Source organism: Myotis daubentonii, chromosome 20 (assembly GCF_963259705.1).
Source record: "Myotis daubentonii chromosome 20, mMyoDau2.1, whole genome shotgun sequence".
Lineage (NCBI taxonomy): Eukaryota > Metazoa > Chordata > Mammalia > Chiroptera > Vespertilionidae > Myotis > Myotis daubentonii.
In genome coordinates this window covers 6023807-6038989 of record NC_081859.1, presented here as the reverse complement: position 1 = coordinate 6038989, position 15183 = coordinate 6023807, and the positions used below count along the sequence as shown (strand labels likewise).

Genomic DNA, 15183 nt, shown 5'->3' with positions numbered 1-15183 from the left:
TGCAGCTAGATTATGAACTCATTGATAGTAGGGGCTGTGTCTTCTAATCTTTGTATCCGCACATTGGTATAATGGTCTTCGCATAGCATATCCATGTCAAATCATTGTTAACTTAATGCGGTGGTTCTCAACCTTCCTAATGCCGCGACCCTTTAATACAGTTCCTCATGTTGTGGTGACCCCCAACCATAAACTTATTTTCATTGCTACTTCATCACTGTAGTTTTGCTACTGTTATGAATCGTCATGTAAATATCTGATAGGCAGGATGTATTTTCATTGTTACAAATTGAACATCATTAAAGCATAGTGATTAATCACAAAAGCAGTATGTCATTATAGATGGGTTTCTGATGGTCTTAGGCGACCCCTGTGAAAGGGTTGTTCAACTTAATGGCTTATTCTCAGTTTCCGTTTTAATCATGCCACGTCGTGCTACCACCAATTACCTGTGGGTGGTTCTTTTGTTCCCCTAATATTAAATCCCAACTTTTACACCTGCCTTTAAGTCCCATTTGTACTGTCTAGTCCCCATGATAAACCAGTTTCAGTTATCAGTAGTTCTAGATCTCATGGGTAATTATATGGTGTCAGGACTTTGGAAAATATTAACTTTTTACTCCTATATTTTAGCCCAAATTATTCCTCTTGACCAAGATCCCCGCTTGTCTGATTTTACTGATCCGGATTTATTGAATGCGACAGAAAGTGGGACAGACGCTGAGGAGCAAGCTACATGGCCAGATTGTCAGATCCTGTTTGAAATGGACCCTGCCTACCAAAATAAAGTAAGTTTAAAAGCAGTGTGTCTTGGGGGAATATTTGGCTTAATGACCAGAAACCCACTGACGTTCTTAGGTGAAAGGGACTTGTTATAAATTATACGATAATTTTTCATTGATTGGAAAATCCTTCCCATTTTTTTCTTCCTCATGATATTTCACCTCTGTTCACTTTTTATTCCCCAACAAACCTCTGAGAATGGGCTTACTCTTTCATGGTCCCCTCTGAATACTGTCTTGCTGTTTTGTTGACTTGCCATGACCCTGGCTTTTCCCACTACCATCTAACTGGGTATTTTTTTAAAAATATATATTTTATTGATTTTTTACAGAGAGGAAGGGAGAGGGATAGAGAGCTAGAAACATCGATGAGAGAGAAGCATCGACCAGCTGCCTCCTGCATGCCCCCTACTGGGGATGTGCCTGCAACCAAGGTACATGCCCCCGACCGGAATCGAACCCGGGACCCTTCAGTCCCCAGGCCGATGCTCCATCCAGTGAGCCAAACCGGCCAGGGCAAACTGGGTATTTTTTGTTCAAATTCATGAGAGACTGTAATGGTTTTAGCTTGAATCAGGATTCTACCCTATCCAGAGTAGCCGTGTTTTAGGAATTGGGTAATGTCACATAGTATATAGAACTGGCCTTTTTTTTTTTTTAATTCTCACCCAAAGAAAGAGTAAAATGGAGGGAGGGCAAGGGGCGGGGGCGGGGGGGGGAGAGAGAGAGAAAGAGAGAGAGAGAGAGAGAGAGAGAGAGAGAGAGAGAGAGAGAGAGACATCGATGTGAGAGACATATCGATTGGTTGCCTTCCTCATGTGCCCTGACCGGGGCCAGGGATCAAACCTACAACCAAGGTGCATGCCCTTGACCAGGAATCGAACCTGCAACCCTTTAGTCCGTGGGCTGATGCTCTGACCACTGAACAAACCGACCAGGGCTAGGACTGGCCTTTCCTAGGGCATAGAGCACAAACTCTTAACCCTGGTGACCAGCAAAGAAATAACCGGTTGGTGTCTCTAGTAGATGCTAACTATATAGTTCAATCGCCTTGTGTACCTTTACATAAATGCCAAATGTAAAAAAGTGATGTGAGCCCTAACTGGTGTGTCTCAGTGGATAGAGCGTCGGCCTGCGGACTGAAGGGTCCCAGGTTCGATTCCGGTCAAGGGCATGTACCTTGGTTGTGGGCACATCCCCAGTAGGGGGCGTGCAGGAGGCAGCTGATGGATGTTTCTCTCTCATCGATGTTTCTAACTCTCTATCCCTCTCCCTTCCTCTCTGAAAAAAATCAATAAAATATATTTTTAAAAAAGTGCTGTGAATGTCTTAGTCTTATGCTTCCAACATATTTATTTAGTAGAGGTTTTTCTAATGACATGAACTGGACAGATAACTGCTGTGTTGCCTGCTTTTCACAGAATTACGAGTATATCGGGCCATGCTCTCTTCACTCCCCAAATAACATGCTGTCACGTTTTAATTTACAGATTGTGTGCCTCCTGACCATCCTGGGCAATTCGATGAACCTGGTGGACGGTTACAGCCGCAGGTTCATAAAATACTGCGTGATGGTCGAGCGGGCCAAAGTCACGAGTATGAAAATAGCCCTGATGGAAGAGCTGACCTCGGCGGAGTTTAGAACCATCCTCGGCAAGTTCCTCAGCTACCTCCGAGAGGTGGTCAGTATGGCCACCGAGAAGCGCATCGGCATCTTCAACGTGGTCAGCGCCGACTACCAGGCGGAGTGCTTGCCGCACGTGCAGGACATCCTGCAGACCAGCCAGGCCCTGCTGCGGTCCGTCATCGAGAAGAGGAACACACATCTCCTGGAAGTGAGTGCTTGGAGAACGCCTCCCGCTGGAGGCCCTGCAAGATGAGTCGGTTATCGTTTCAAAATAGGTCCTTAGAAAGCACGTTCGATGACTGTGACCCTCAGAAAAATGCCGACAGGCGTTTTATGGGTCCGGGTCTTTGATCAGGCGGCCGTTCCCCGGGGAAACCTTCCCTGGAATGGTAGCCCCCGTCGCTTTCTGCCCCCTCTCCCTGTCGGGAGCCGGGCACGGGGTGAGACGGGGCGAGGAAGGGGCTGTTTGAATTTGTGTGAGGGCCACTCTGGCTGCGGTGTGGAGAGTAGATGCCAGTGGGACAGTTCAGGCGGAACGCTGTTTCTGTCATCGAGGGGAGACGTGAGGATACCTTGAGCCAGGGAAGTCGCAGGGTGCAGGCTGAAAAGCGTATGGGTTTGAGATTTATCTGAGAGATGGAATCAGTAGGGTATAGTGAATGACACCATGGAGAGAATGAAAGAGCAGGGACTGATGCTTTTGGGTTTTGGGGGGGAGGCCACAGCGTGGGCAGTGGTCTTACTCACGGGCGAGGGGACACCATGCGTGTTCCATTGTGTGATATTCAAGTAGAGAGACTCAGATACGCCCGTCTGGGTCTCAGGACAGAGTCTAGACTGGAAATAGATATTTAAATGAGCAGCACGCGTATTGTCATTGAAATCATCGAAGTGAATGAGAATGCCCTGGTCTGTGTGTATGGTGACAATAGAAAAGAACAGCCCCGGCCAGTGTGGCTCAGTGGTTGATCACGGACCTATGAACCAGGTGGTCACGGTTCGAATCCCGGTCACGGCACATGCCAGGGTTGCGTGCAAGATGCAGCCAATTAATGACTCTCTCTCATCATTGATGTCTCTCTCTCTTCCTCTCCCTTCTTCTCTGAACTCAATAAAAGTATATTTTTCTAAAAAAAAAATAGAAAAGGACAATAGAAGCCTGACGAATATAGATGGCTAGAGGAAGAGCCCACAAGTATACCAAAGGGGTAACCAAAAAGAGATCAAAGAGATCAAGGGGGTATTTTGAGAAGGAGGGAACATTTAGGAATTGTTAATGCGACAGGGAGTTGAAGAAAAGATTACAAAGGGTCTATTCGATGAACAGTACTGTGTGCTGTCCGTAATGAAATACACCTTATCTTTAGATCCACAGGAATCCTGTAACATAAAAAAAAAAAATGACTGTTTAATTTAGGTCCCATTTCCCAACAAGTACGAGGACACCCCAAAAACACTGTGTATGAAACCAGGGGTTTATTTGTCTCATGCGGAAGCATACACGCTGGTCAGCCAGGGCTGGTACCGTAGCTGTGATGCAGGCAGAGAACCAGGCTCCTTCCTCCTTTCTGCTCCGTGCCCCTTGATAACGGCTCCTGCCCCCGAGACACTTGGCTCGCACTCGGCACAGCCGGGGCCGGGGGAGGCAGGCGGAGCCGCATAGTACATTATCATCTTTGGGCCGGTCATGTGCTAGTATGGTTCTCTGTCAAGTGCGAGAGTGGCACCTCATGTGACCTATTCATAAAAGAAGAGCGCTAAGCCCCGTTTGCCCATCAAAAAGTGGTGGAGAAGGAACAGGGCAGGGGCGATAAAAAGTCCCACCCTTTTAAGGAGGAAATGGGGAAACAGACATCTAGCAGGAGGGGTCCTCAAACTTTCTAAACGGGGGGCCAGTTCACTGTCCCTCAGACCGTTGGAGGGCCGGACTATAGTTTAAAAAAAAAAACTATGAACAAATTCCTCTGCACACTGTACCTATCTTATTTTGAAGTAAAAAAACAAAACGGGAACAAATACAATATTTGTATTTGCATGTGGCCCGCGGGCCGTAGTTTGAGGACCCCTGATCTAGAGTGTTCTCGATCAGGCGTCAGAGTTCGCTGGGCAGAAAAACGAGCATTGCCCTGGGCTGTCGAATGAGCTGTTTGGTTGGTCGGTCTCGGCGGCCTCTGGCTCAGGTCTCTGGGGCCGCGTCCCTCGCCCTCTGTCCCCTGTGACCCTGGTGATGCCCTGAATGATGATCCCCTGTTCTGGACCTCGGCCGGGCCTGGCATCAGAAGGTTGTGCTTCTTGGGCCCTGGGCAGGTGCAGCGGCGCATTATCTGCCGGGATGAGCTTGGAGGGCTGGGGATGCCTGAGGAAATGGCCCTGGTGATTGGGCTTCAGCTGCTGCTTAAAAAAGAGACGTTCGACTTGCTTCTGGTTTCATCAGCGCTGAAGCCTGGACACGGCTTTTAGGCCTGAGCGCTTTGCCGTTGAGCTTCTGGCCCTGCGCGCTATACCTCCCTGCCAGCCTTAAACGTGTGACCACTCGTTGGCTGCTCAGACTTGGGAGGGAAGGTGACTTCCTAAATAGACCTTGCTGTGAGCTGTCCGAGAAAACCCAGGGAAGGCTCTTTATGAAAAGCCAGGGCCCTCGTCTTCGCCTGCTCAGGCTCCCACTTTCAAGCACAGAAACAGTTGCTGGCTCGCCCTCACTGGCCTTTGAAGTCAGCTCTCTGCCCAAGGCGAAGAATTTTCTCATCCAGCTTCATCCCCTCAGTCTGGGCCCAGCCTGAGTTCACCCCTCGTAGGATTTCGCTCAGAGCACAAAGAGGAACCAGGACACAATGCAAAAGTTGTCATACTATTTACCCTAATGCTACAGCCTGGGTTGGCACATTTTTCTAAGTCCCAGGGACCATTGTGGCCAAATGCTTTGCTACTGCATAACAAACACATCTGCCTGTCCAGCCTCCTGAACCTGTGTACTGACTCCCCAGTGAGGTGAGGTATGTAGGATGGTGTCGTTCCCTAATTCTCCCCTCCTTCGAAAATGAGATGTTGGGACAATTGAACTCCCCACTCCTACCTTCCGCCAGCGTTTCGTCTTCACGGAGGTGACTTAGTACTTTTAGTTCTAGATCGTTACTAAACTACCAATATGTCTCTTCTATTAAAAACATTTTTATGTGACCCTTAAGGTCATCTTCATCGAGTTTTTAAAGATTTGAATTCTGCAGAAATGAAGCAGAGTGTAATGGTTTCGAACTCTGGTGATGGTCTGAGCCTGCTGGAGCTCAAAAGCTCTGCTCTGGCCATGATGGAGAAACAGGACTAGACTTAATTTCACTTCCCGCTCTCCAGAGAACAGAAGACTGAAGCAAACAAGTGAGAGAAATACTTCTAGGGACTGCATCACCAGCAATGTAGGAGTGTGGTCCTGGAGACCAGAAAAGCAAATGACATACGGGATTTCTACCTGGAGGAAAGCTTTGGACCGCAAGTGCAGGGAGGAGGAACCGGAAGAGAGCCCAGTGGCCTCACTGAGTTGAGATGGATAAAAATTTTCACGTTTAGAGTCAAAGAAGGGAGCTAGGAAAAGCAAAACAAAACAACAAAAACCACCACCACTGCCCAAACACACACACACACACACTCACACTCACACTCACACTCACACACACCAGCAGAAAAGTACACGAGGATCTCAGGTCCCAGGACTCTTTCCCAGCTGCAGCTACCAAGCAGGTCTGTGCTTGGAGCCAAATCCACAGAGGGGGGCTAAAGCCCCCAGAGCCGTAAGCAGAACAGTGGCCTGAGCTCCTGCAAGTCACGCCCCAGGCAGTCAGAGTGGAGGGTCCCAGTGGGCATAGAGGGCATTCAGTGGAGAGCCTAGAGCAGGGGTCCTCAAACGACGGCCCGTTTTGTGTTTTTACTTCAAAATAAGATATGTGCAGTGTGCAGAGGAATTTGTTCATAGTTTTTCTTTTAAAACTATAGTCCGGCCCTCCGACGGTCTGAGGGACAGTGAACTGGTCCCCTGATGAAAAAGTTTGAGGACCCCTGGCCTAGAGGGTTCCGCCCCAGCAATGGAGCTGGTCGCTGAAGGGGTCGGCATTCTAAATGCAAAGGTGGAAACGAGGCCTCCAAGGGAGCAAACTGCAAAAAGCTGTGCAAACAACCCCCTCACCAGATGAGGGACCGAACCCTTGAAATAACCGCAGCAAGAATCAGACCTCTGTGACATGCGGCATCAGCAATGCCTCGCTTTTCATCAGAAATTACTAAACACGGGATGGGCTCAAAGCAGCTTGGGGAACCTGCTCTGAGAGTTCTGCTGGTTCATTCTCTTTCTGGCTGCTGCATCCCCCAAAGGCAGTTTTGTTTCCTGGGGCGTTGGGTAGCTTTCCTTTACATAATTAAGGGAATTCCCGCATTTTGAAAGGAATATTTTGCTGCTGTTTGCTGTCTACCTTCACTCATAATGGAAACAGATTTTCATAATGGAAGCAAAATTTCAGTGGGAGGTTCGTGAGAGCAGACATGCACGGTCACTGCCCATTCAAGCATCATTGTAGAATTTTTTTATATCATAAGCGAATCTTATCAAATGCTTATTCCGCAGCTACTGCGATGATCATAGTTGTTTTTCTTTCATCTTTTAACCTGGGTAAGTGCCTTCATTGACTTTCTAAGGTTAATCTCGCATCCAAATTGATAGATGTAGATTGCCAGCACGCACAGGCACATACCTGTACATTATTACTTTTTAAAATATGTTTTTACTGATTTCAGAGAGGAAGGGGGAGGCAGAGAGAAACATTAATGATGAGAGAGAATCATCAATTGGCTGCCTCCTGCACGCCCCCCCACTGGGGATCAAGCCTGCAACCTGGGCATGTGACCCAACTAGGAATTGAACCGTGACCTCCTGGTTCATAGGTTGAAGCTTAACCACTGACCACACCGGCCGGGCTGCATACACATTATTTCTAAGATTTTTGCATTTATGCTTGGAAGCAAAATTGCTTTGTAATTTTCTTTTCCTTAACCATCCATATCTGGTTTTGGTGTCAATGTTCTAGATCAGCCGTGGGCAAACTACGGCCCGCGGGCCGGATCCGGCCCGTTTGAAATGAATAAAACAAAACAAAAAAAAGACCGTACCCTTTTATGTAATGATGTTTACTTTGAATTTATATTAGTTCACACAAACATGCTTTTGTTCCGGCCCTCCGGTCCAGTTTAAGAACCCATTGTGGCCCTCGAGTCAAAAAGTTTGCCCACCCCTGTTCTAGATGATGTCTTCATTTTTTCCCCTAGAGTTATAATTATGTAAGTTAGTGTGAGATATTAAAAACGAGTAATTACTCTTCTAAAGTAGCGAAAAATCATTATGTAATTATAATTGATGTGTCCATGATTGCAGGTTATAGACTCATCATTGAAAAAACTGGAGTGTCATCCCATTGAAATAGAAGAATTTGTGGAACATTTTACTTTTCTGGATGCAATTTCCTCCAGAATATCTAAATTAGAGAAAGAGTACTCAACCATTGCTCAGCTGTATTCCGTTCTGAGTTACTACCAGGTCTATATCTCAGAAGAGCAAGTCGCCACCCATAAAGTCCTTCTCATCAGGTTTACTCAACTGAAAAGCGCTGTGAAGCTAAGCAAACTGAACAAGGACGCTGCCGTTGGCAAGTTCAGAGACAACCTGGAAGCCTACGTCACCGGTCTGAGGGCCGACGCCACCAATTTAAAGGCCAAAGTAAGTTTCCGTGTTTCGTGAAAAGTCAGCCAGGTCTTGGCCTCAGGTCGGCCTACGCAGGCCGGTGTTTTCTTCCTGTGGACCCTTAGGTCAGTGATTTCATCCACGGATTCCTAACCCGGAACCCACAGACAGACTCTGGATGTTGCGGGAAGCTTGCATGGGCAGTGACAGTGCATGTCTGTTCTCACGAACCTCCAACTGAAATTTTGCTTCCATTATGAAAATGTGTTTCCATTCTGAGTGAAGGTAGACAGCAAACAGCAGCAAAGCTGGTTCACCACAGGCTTCAGCAGACTGCCCGAGGGGGTCGGGGGGCAGGGGGAAGGCATGGCATGAAAAGGGCAAAGAGACCCTTAGATCCTCCTGGGTCTTAGCCTCGGCCAGCGGGGGGGGGGTGGGGGGGGGGGTGGGGGGGGGTGGGCGCACGTCTGGCCCATGGGCCCTACGAGGCCATGAAATCATTTGGTCTGGCTCTGCCAAGGCGTTAGGGGTGAGTTAGTTAAATGTTTGATTGACTATAGCAGAGTAATTTTTGTTTAATTTCTTAAAATTATTTCTTAAAATTATTACTATTTTTTATTTTATTGTTGACAATAATACAGATGTCTCCCATTTCCACCTCCCCTTTACCTCTCTCTGCCCAGCTCCTCCCCCCACTTCTCCCCCCAGGTCTTCGCCACCCTATTCCCCCTGTCCATGGGCTGTGCGTATAAGCAGATAAGGTCTCTGGTTTCTCTCTCCTCACCCCCCCACCCCCACATGGAGGCAAGTCAGTCTGTCCAAGCCTCCATGCTTAGGGTCTTGTTTTGTTGGTCAATTAGTTTTGTTCATCAGATGCCACAGATAAGTGAGATCAGGTGATATTTGTCTTTCTCTGGCTGACTGGTGTCACTTAGCATAATACTCTCCAGGTCCCTCCATTCTGTCTCAGAGGGTAAGAGGTCCCCCTTTTTAACAGCTGCGTAGTATTCCGTTGTGTCGCTGTGCCACAACTTTTTTAGCCACTCATCTACTGATGGGCACTTGGGCTGTTTCCAGATCTCAGCTATTGTGAGCAATGCTACTGTGCACGTAGGCATGCGTACATTCTTTCTGATTGGTATGTTTGGGGGTTTTTAGGATATATTCCCTTGAAGTGGGGTCGCTGGGTCAAGTGGCGGTTCCATGTTTATTTGTGCGAGGAAACCCCATCCTGTTTTCCATAGTGGCTGCACCAGGCTGCATTCCCACCAGCAGTGAGTTTTGTACGGCCCGCGGATAATGTTACAAACGTCCACATGGCCCTGGGCAGAAGAAAGGTTCCCCACCCCTGGTATAGGCCAGTGGTAATGGTAGTTCCAGCCTCACTTATCACGAGAGGCAAACGGTCAGACACCGAACATTCACTGAGCGCCAGTAACCGTGGTAGGGGGTCCTGGAAGGAAAAAATAGTCGACGCACTGCCGATTCGGTGGCATTTCAGATGAGCATCTTCTCCCTCAGTCTGCCTTCACTGTGTCCTCTCAGATTCCTCAGTAGCTGCCCTCGGGGCCTGTCCAGGGTTTATAGCTGTTTTATTGGGAGAGACGGGGTGGGGCCTGTTGTTGATGCCCAGATCTGACTTCCATTGTATAACCTTTCAAACTATTTCATGTACATACTGTTGACTGCGACCATTCTTGGAGGATCTCTGTTTGAAGACGGCTGGTAGGAGAGGCAAAACTTGGCCCTGACTCCATGTAAGCTAGTAAGATTAGTCCTTCAAGTATTCACTCCTCTCTCAAGATAACTCGTTTATAAATAAGTATTAGTGAGTGGGAAATTATGGGAGAAGCTCACTAAGGAAAACTTTCCTTACAACCCATTTTATATGGGCATCGCTGTTACAGATTACTATATATTAAGCCTCATCCATTATCACAGATACATGGTTTATCAGTTTTATACAACTCACTGTTACAGTGTTCTCAGCGTTGAGTTGATGACCACACTCCCCATAACACAGTATTATACGCAGTCCCATGGGTTGGATTTTTCTAAAGAATAAGGTGATAGGATCCAAATGAATTTGTTTTTTTCAGGAACATTTTAATAAACAACTCCCACCTGCCTTTGATGGCACGGTATACAAAGACTAAACCAATAAAACTATCCCTAATCTTAAGAAGTTGTTCGTTTCGTAAGGAAAATCGGAGCAAACTTTTACTCACATCTCTCTCTCTTTGGACGTCCTTGTTGCAAATGCCCACAATGTCCTGTGCAAGAATAAAACTCTCACACGAGGCAACACGTGACAAGCATCATAAAAGTGAGGCGCCCTTTACCAGGGGCAGGAAGCGGGAATGCGGGCCACACCCGGCACCGCCGCTTACCATCTGACGACGGGAAAATTCTTTACAACCTCAGAAGTTCTTTGAAAAATTATACAAACTAGTAACTGTCTTTGAAGATGGTTTTATGGATTTAGTAAGCAAGGTAATGTGTTGCCACCGCGCCTGAAATGGAGAAGATACACAGGAAATTATAGATCTGATGGTAATAATAATCATGACAATGGTCCTAACTGGTTTGGCTCAGTGGCTAGAGCATCGGCCTGCGGACTGAAGGGTCCCAGGTTCGATTCCAGTCAAGGGCATGTACCTTGGTTGCGGCACATCCCCAGTGGGGGGTGTGCAGGAGGCAGCTGATCGGTGTTTCTCTCTCATCGATGTTTCTAACTCTCTATCCCTCTCCCTTCCTCTCTGTAAAAAATCAATAAAATATATTAAAAAAATAATGACAATGAATTGTAACCAACACAAGGAATTATACGCTAACGGTAATCTTCGCAGGTGATGGTTGCACATGACGTTGGGGAGAGCTTGGGCTGCGTGCTGAGACGCGGTCCGTGAGCGTGGCCACCTTCCGAGCGCTGTGACCTCTTGGCCTGTGTCCCTGCTCTTTTCCAGGTGAGGACGCCTGTCCTGTTACACATGGGGACCCCGGCGTCCACCGCGATGGAAATGGTCCAAGCCTTCTCCCAGGAAGCCGCCACCCTCGCCAACAAGGTCCAGATCTGCGCCAACTACCAGGAGTCCATCAGCGAGGCCCAGTCGCACCTGCACCCCCTGAACATGGAGGAGCTCACCCAGGCGGTGGCGGCCGACATCTCCGACATCGACTACGAGCTGACCTTGAGGAAGATCCTGTGGGAGGCGCAGGAGGAGTGGAGGGCGCTCTTCCAGGAGTGGAGGGCCAGCACCCTTCACGACATTGACATAGAATCGGTGCAGAGCAACGTGTCCAAGTGGCTGAGCCTGATCTTGGTCCTGGAAAAAGGTAAACGCGTCCTCCCCGTGGCGGCCCGCCCAGAGTTACATCTAAGACGCCCTCTGGGTCAGCAGGGTCACCCTCTCTCTCCCAGTCCCCACGACCTGACCGTTCGCGGCTGGAGAGACAGCCCAGGGCGCAGGTGGGATTATTTCCTGAAGCAAAAGAAAAGAGATAGCCAAAACCGGTTTGGCTCAGTGGACAGAGCGTCGGCCTGTGGACTGAAGGGTCCCGGGTTCGATTCCGGTCAAGGGCATATACCTGGGTTGCGGGCACATCCCCAGTGGGAGATGTGCAGGAGGCAGCTGATCGATGTTTCTCTCTCATCGATGTTTCTAACTCTCTATCTCTCTCCCTACATCTCTGTAAAAAATCAATAAAATATATTTTTTTAAAAAAGAAAGAAAAGAGATGGAGACTTGGGCCCCAAATTTGCTTAACGTCATGAGTAATAGTTTGCGTCTCCTTTAAACCAGGCAGGGCCCCAGACACTTCCCGCTGGACTCCGGCTCTTCCTAGGGCCAGAGCTGGGTGGATGCTAAGGGCCCACCTGCGGGGTCTGCACCCACATCGCGGACCCTCTGGGCAGTGGGGACGCAGCTGAAAGTGACTCTGAGGGGGTCCCCTCTGCTCAACATCATAAGGGAAATGGGTCAGTGCAGAGGTGCTGTGCCCGTGCGAGCAGGTGCGCTATCCTACCCGCTCCCAAAGGAAGCCTTTCACGCGGGAAGGGGAAACTGAGGCAGAATTTTAAATCCCTCCCTCACCTCTCAGCTACACTCTAGCCCAGTGATGGCGAACCTTTTGAGCTCGGCGTGTCAGCATTTTGAAAAACCCTAACTTCACTCTGGTGCCGTGTCACATAGAGAAATTTTTTGATCTTTGCAACCATATTAAAACAAAGACGTATATTTTTGATATTTATTTTATATACTTAAATGCCATTGAACAAGAAAAATCAACCAAAAAAATGAGTTTGCGTGTCACCTCTGACACGCGTGTCAGAGGTTCGCCATCGCTGCTCTAGAAAGACACTTCAGATTGCTTGTATTTAAATTCTCCAAAAAAGACAGCCCTATCACAAAAGTGTAGTCGAGAGGGAAATGGGGAACACATGGCCTGCAGCCTCACTGCGTTCATGGATCACTCATTCGGGCATCCTCGCTCCTTATGTTGTTGTGTGTGTTCAGAGAACAAGATAGAAAGCAAGTGGACCATACCTTCTTTTACCCATGGCTTCCCAGGGGACATCTTGCTGTCTGTTTGCCAGCGTCTAGAGTTGCACAATCCAAAGTTATTCTCTTGTCCTTTTCTTTAGCCAGGTCTTGAACAACATTGCAATTATTCAACATGGCTTTATCAAAGAGGCCCCAGCTGTACAAATTGGAGATTTAAGAATATGGGTCCCAGCTTTGGCTGTTTCCCTGCCCCCTCCCTGTTCTTTATATACATATATTTTATTATTGATTTCAGGGAGGAAGGGAGAGAGAGAGAGAGTGAGAGAGAAACATCAATGATGAGAGAGAATCATTGATCGGCTGCCTCCTGCACGCCGCCTACTGGGGATCGAGCCTGCCACCTGGGCATGTGTCCTTGACTGGAGTCAAACCTGGGACCCTTGCAGTCCACAGGCCAATGCTCTAGTCACTGGGCAACACCGGCCAGGGTCCCTCCCTGTTCTTTTTAAGGGGGTGTAAAAAAAAAAGTTCTAAGGGTTGTTGAACCTGCACCTGCACAGGTTCGAGTCTTGTGTCTCAGTGGTGTCAGTGCCATGGCAAAGCTTTCACCTACATTTCAGTGTTAAAGTATCTTCCTTATGAAAAAAATAGTGACTCTGTTTTTCCCCGTGATGTTGTTCCTTACTGAGCAGAATTTAAAAGCTCAAAACCTTTACAGTCTCTTTTTTAAAATATGTATTTATTGGTTTCGGAGAAGCAGGGAGAGGGAGAGAGATGGAAACGTCAGTGATGGGCCCTTCACCAGGAAGCGACCGTGGCTTCTTGGCTCGTAGGTCGATGCTCAACCACGGAGCCACGCCGGCCGGGCCCTATTACAGTCTTTTGAATGCCAACGTGTGCCTGTCTGTCTGTCTGTCTGTCTGTCTTGTCAGTGACACTCGGAACCCTGTAGCAGCTTCCCTAGCATCAAATGCCTTAAGGTAACTTGGTTCTCTGATCTGCAGTGCCACCTCTCTTTACTCCATAGTTCAGTCTTACGGGAGGGTGATAGCAATAAAACTCACTGTTTCAGTGCAGACGAGTAGCTGATCAACGCGGTCTGGTTTAAAACATACAGCGGGCATGCCATCAGCCCACCGACCCATTGCTGTTCACAGACTTGCCCCCGAACAACATGGTAGCGTACCTGAAGCAGTCGGTGACCGGCTTTAAGCAAGAGCTGCCCATCATCATCGCCCTGGGGAACCCCTGCCTCAAGCCCCGGCACTGGGCGGCTTTCCAGGAGATCATCGGGAAGTCCATTACCCTCGATAGAAACTGCACCATCGAGAGTCTTCTCGTGCTCAAGGTAAGCGAGAGGCGTTCGGAATAAAACAAAAACGGTTGAAATGCCACCGGGGCTAATTTTTTTTTAATATATTTCATTGATTTTTTACAGAGAGGAAGGGAGAGAGATAGAGAGTTAGAAACATCAATGAGAGAGAAACATCGATCAGCTGCCTCCTGCACATCTCCTACTGGGGATGTGCCCGCAACCCAGGTACATGCCCTTGACCGGAATCGAACCTGGGACCTTTCAGTCCGCAGGCCGACGCTCTATCCACTGAGCCAAACCGGTTTTGGCTCACCGGGGCTAATTTTAAGCGAGCAAATACATCTACAGGGATGGGGAGTTAGCAAAGGGAGGAATTCATGGGACGTCTGGTTGAAGGTTTTTCTATTTTTGCGCCTGGCTTACAATAAGCTTCATTGATGTTTCGTGATTCAGTGTTGACAGTCTCTAATGAAATCAGTCACAGTATTTTATGCCTCTAATCTACTAAAACGATTTGCTGTAATGAGGACATGGGGGGGCGGGGGGCGCGTCACAAAGGTCCCACCACGCAGCCTGTGGTCGGGATGGAACCCCAGCGCACCCGACCTTCACCGTTTCCGCTGGCCCACCACGTGTCCGTGGCGGTCTTGCGTTTTCGATGTATTCGGAATGATCTGCGCTGACAGTTAAAAAACGTGACTTTCCCTCCCAGATGTGTCAGTATGAGAATGAAATCAATGAAATCTCAACCTCGGCCACGCACGAAGCTGCCCTTGAAAAGCTGCTGTTTAAGATCATCGACCTTTGGAAGACGACCCCTTTGCACTTGGTCCTTCATCACACGGAGACGGACGAGATCCTCATCATTTCGTCTCTGGATGACTTGCTGGCCCAGTTGGAGGAGTCGCAGGTCGTGCTCGCCACCGTGAAAGGGTCCTCGTATAGCGAGCCCATCAGGGTAGGTGGTGGGGGCCAAGGGGACCTGCTGTCATCGTCCACCCTTTTGTTGATCACATTTTTGCCATCTGGGAGCTTTGGATGTGAATAACGCATTGAAATACTTACATCAAAATGGATTGAATAGCGGATAAAAGACTAAAAAAAAAATAACTTTTTATGGAAACGTTCACTGTTCATGAGGAATTGTCAGAACGTTTCATTTGGGCAGATGAGGTGAATTTAGGCAAGAGGCAAACAGGAGCGCGCAAGCCGGGATGTTCCCAGCAGTGCCGCTG

At 48.3% G+C, this 15183-nt stretch overlaps 1 protein-coding gene across 1 annotated transcript in view; it reads left to right on the top strand.

Moving 5' to 3' along the window:
* The window catches only part of DNAH14 (dynein axonemal heavy chain 14), a 140173-nt gene that overhangs the window by 23920 nt on the left and 101070 nt on the right, over window positions 1-15183 (top strand). The window contains exons 15-20 of the mRNA XM_059677837.1: window positions 634-788; window positions 2273-2617; window positions 7823-8164; window positions 11095-11464; window positions 13791-13981; window positions 14661-14906. Of these exons, the coding sequence (XP_059533820.1) occupies window positions 634-788; window positions 2273-2617; window positions 7823-8164; window positions 11095-11464; window positions 13791-13981; window positions 14661-14906 (1649 nt within the window). The remainder of the gene's footprint in view (window positions 1-633; window positions 789-2272; window positions 2618-7822; window positions 8165-11094; window positions 11465-13790; window positions 13982-14660; window positions 14907-15183) is intronic.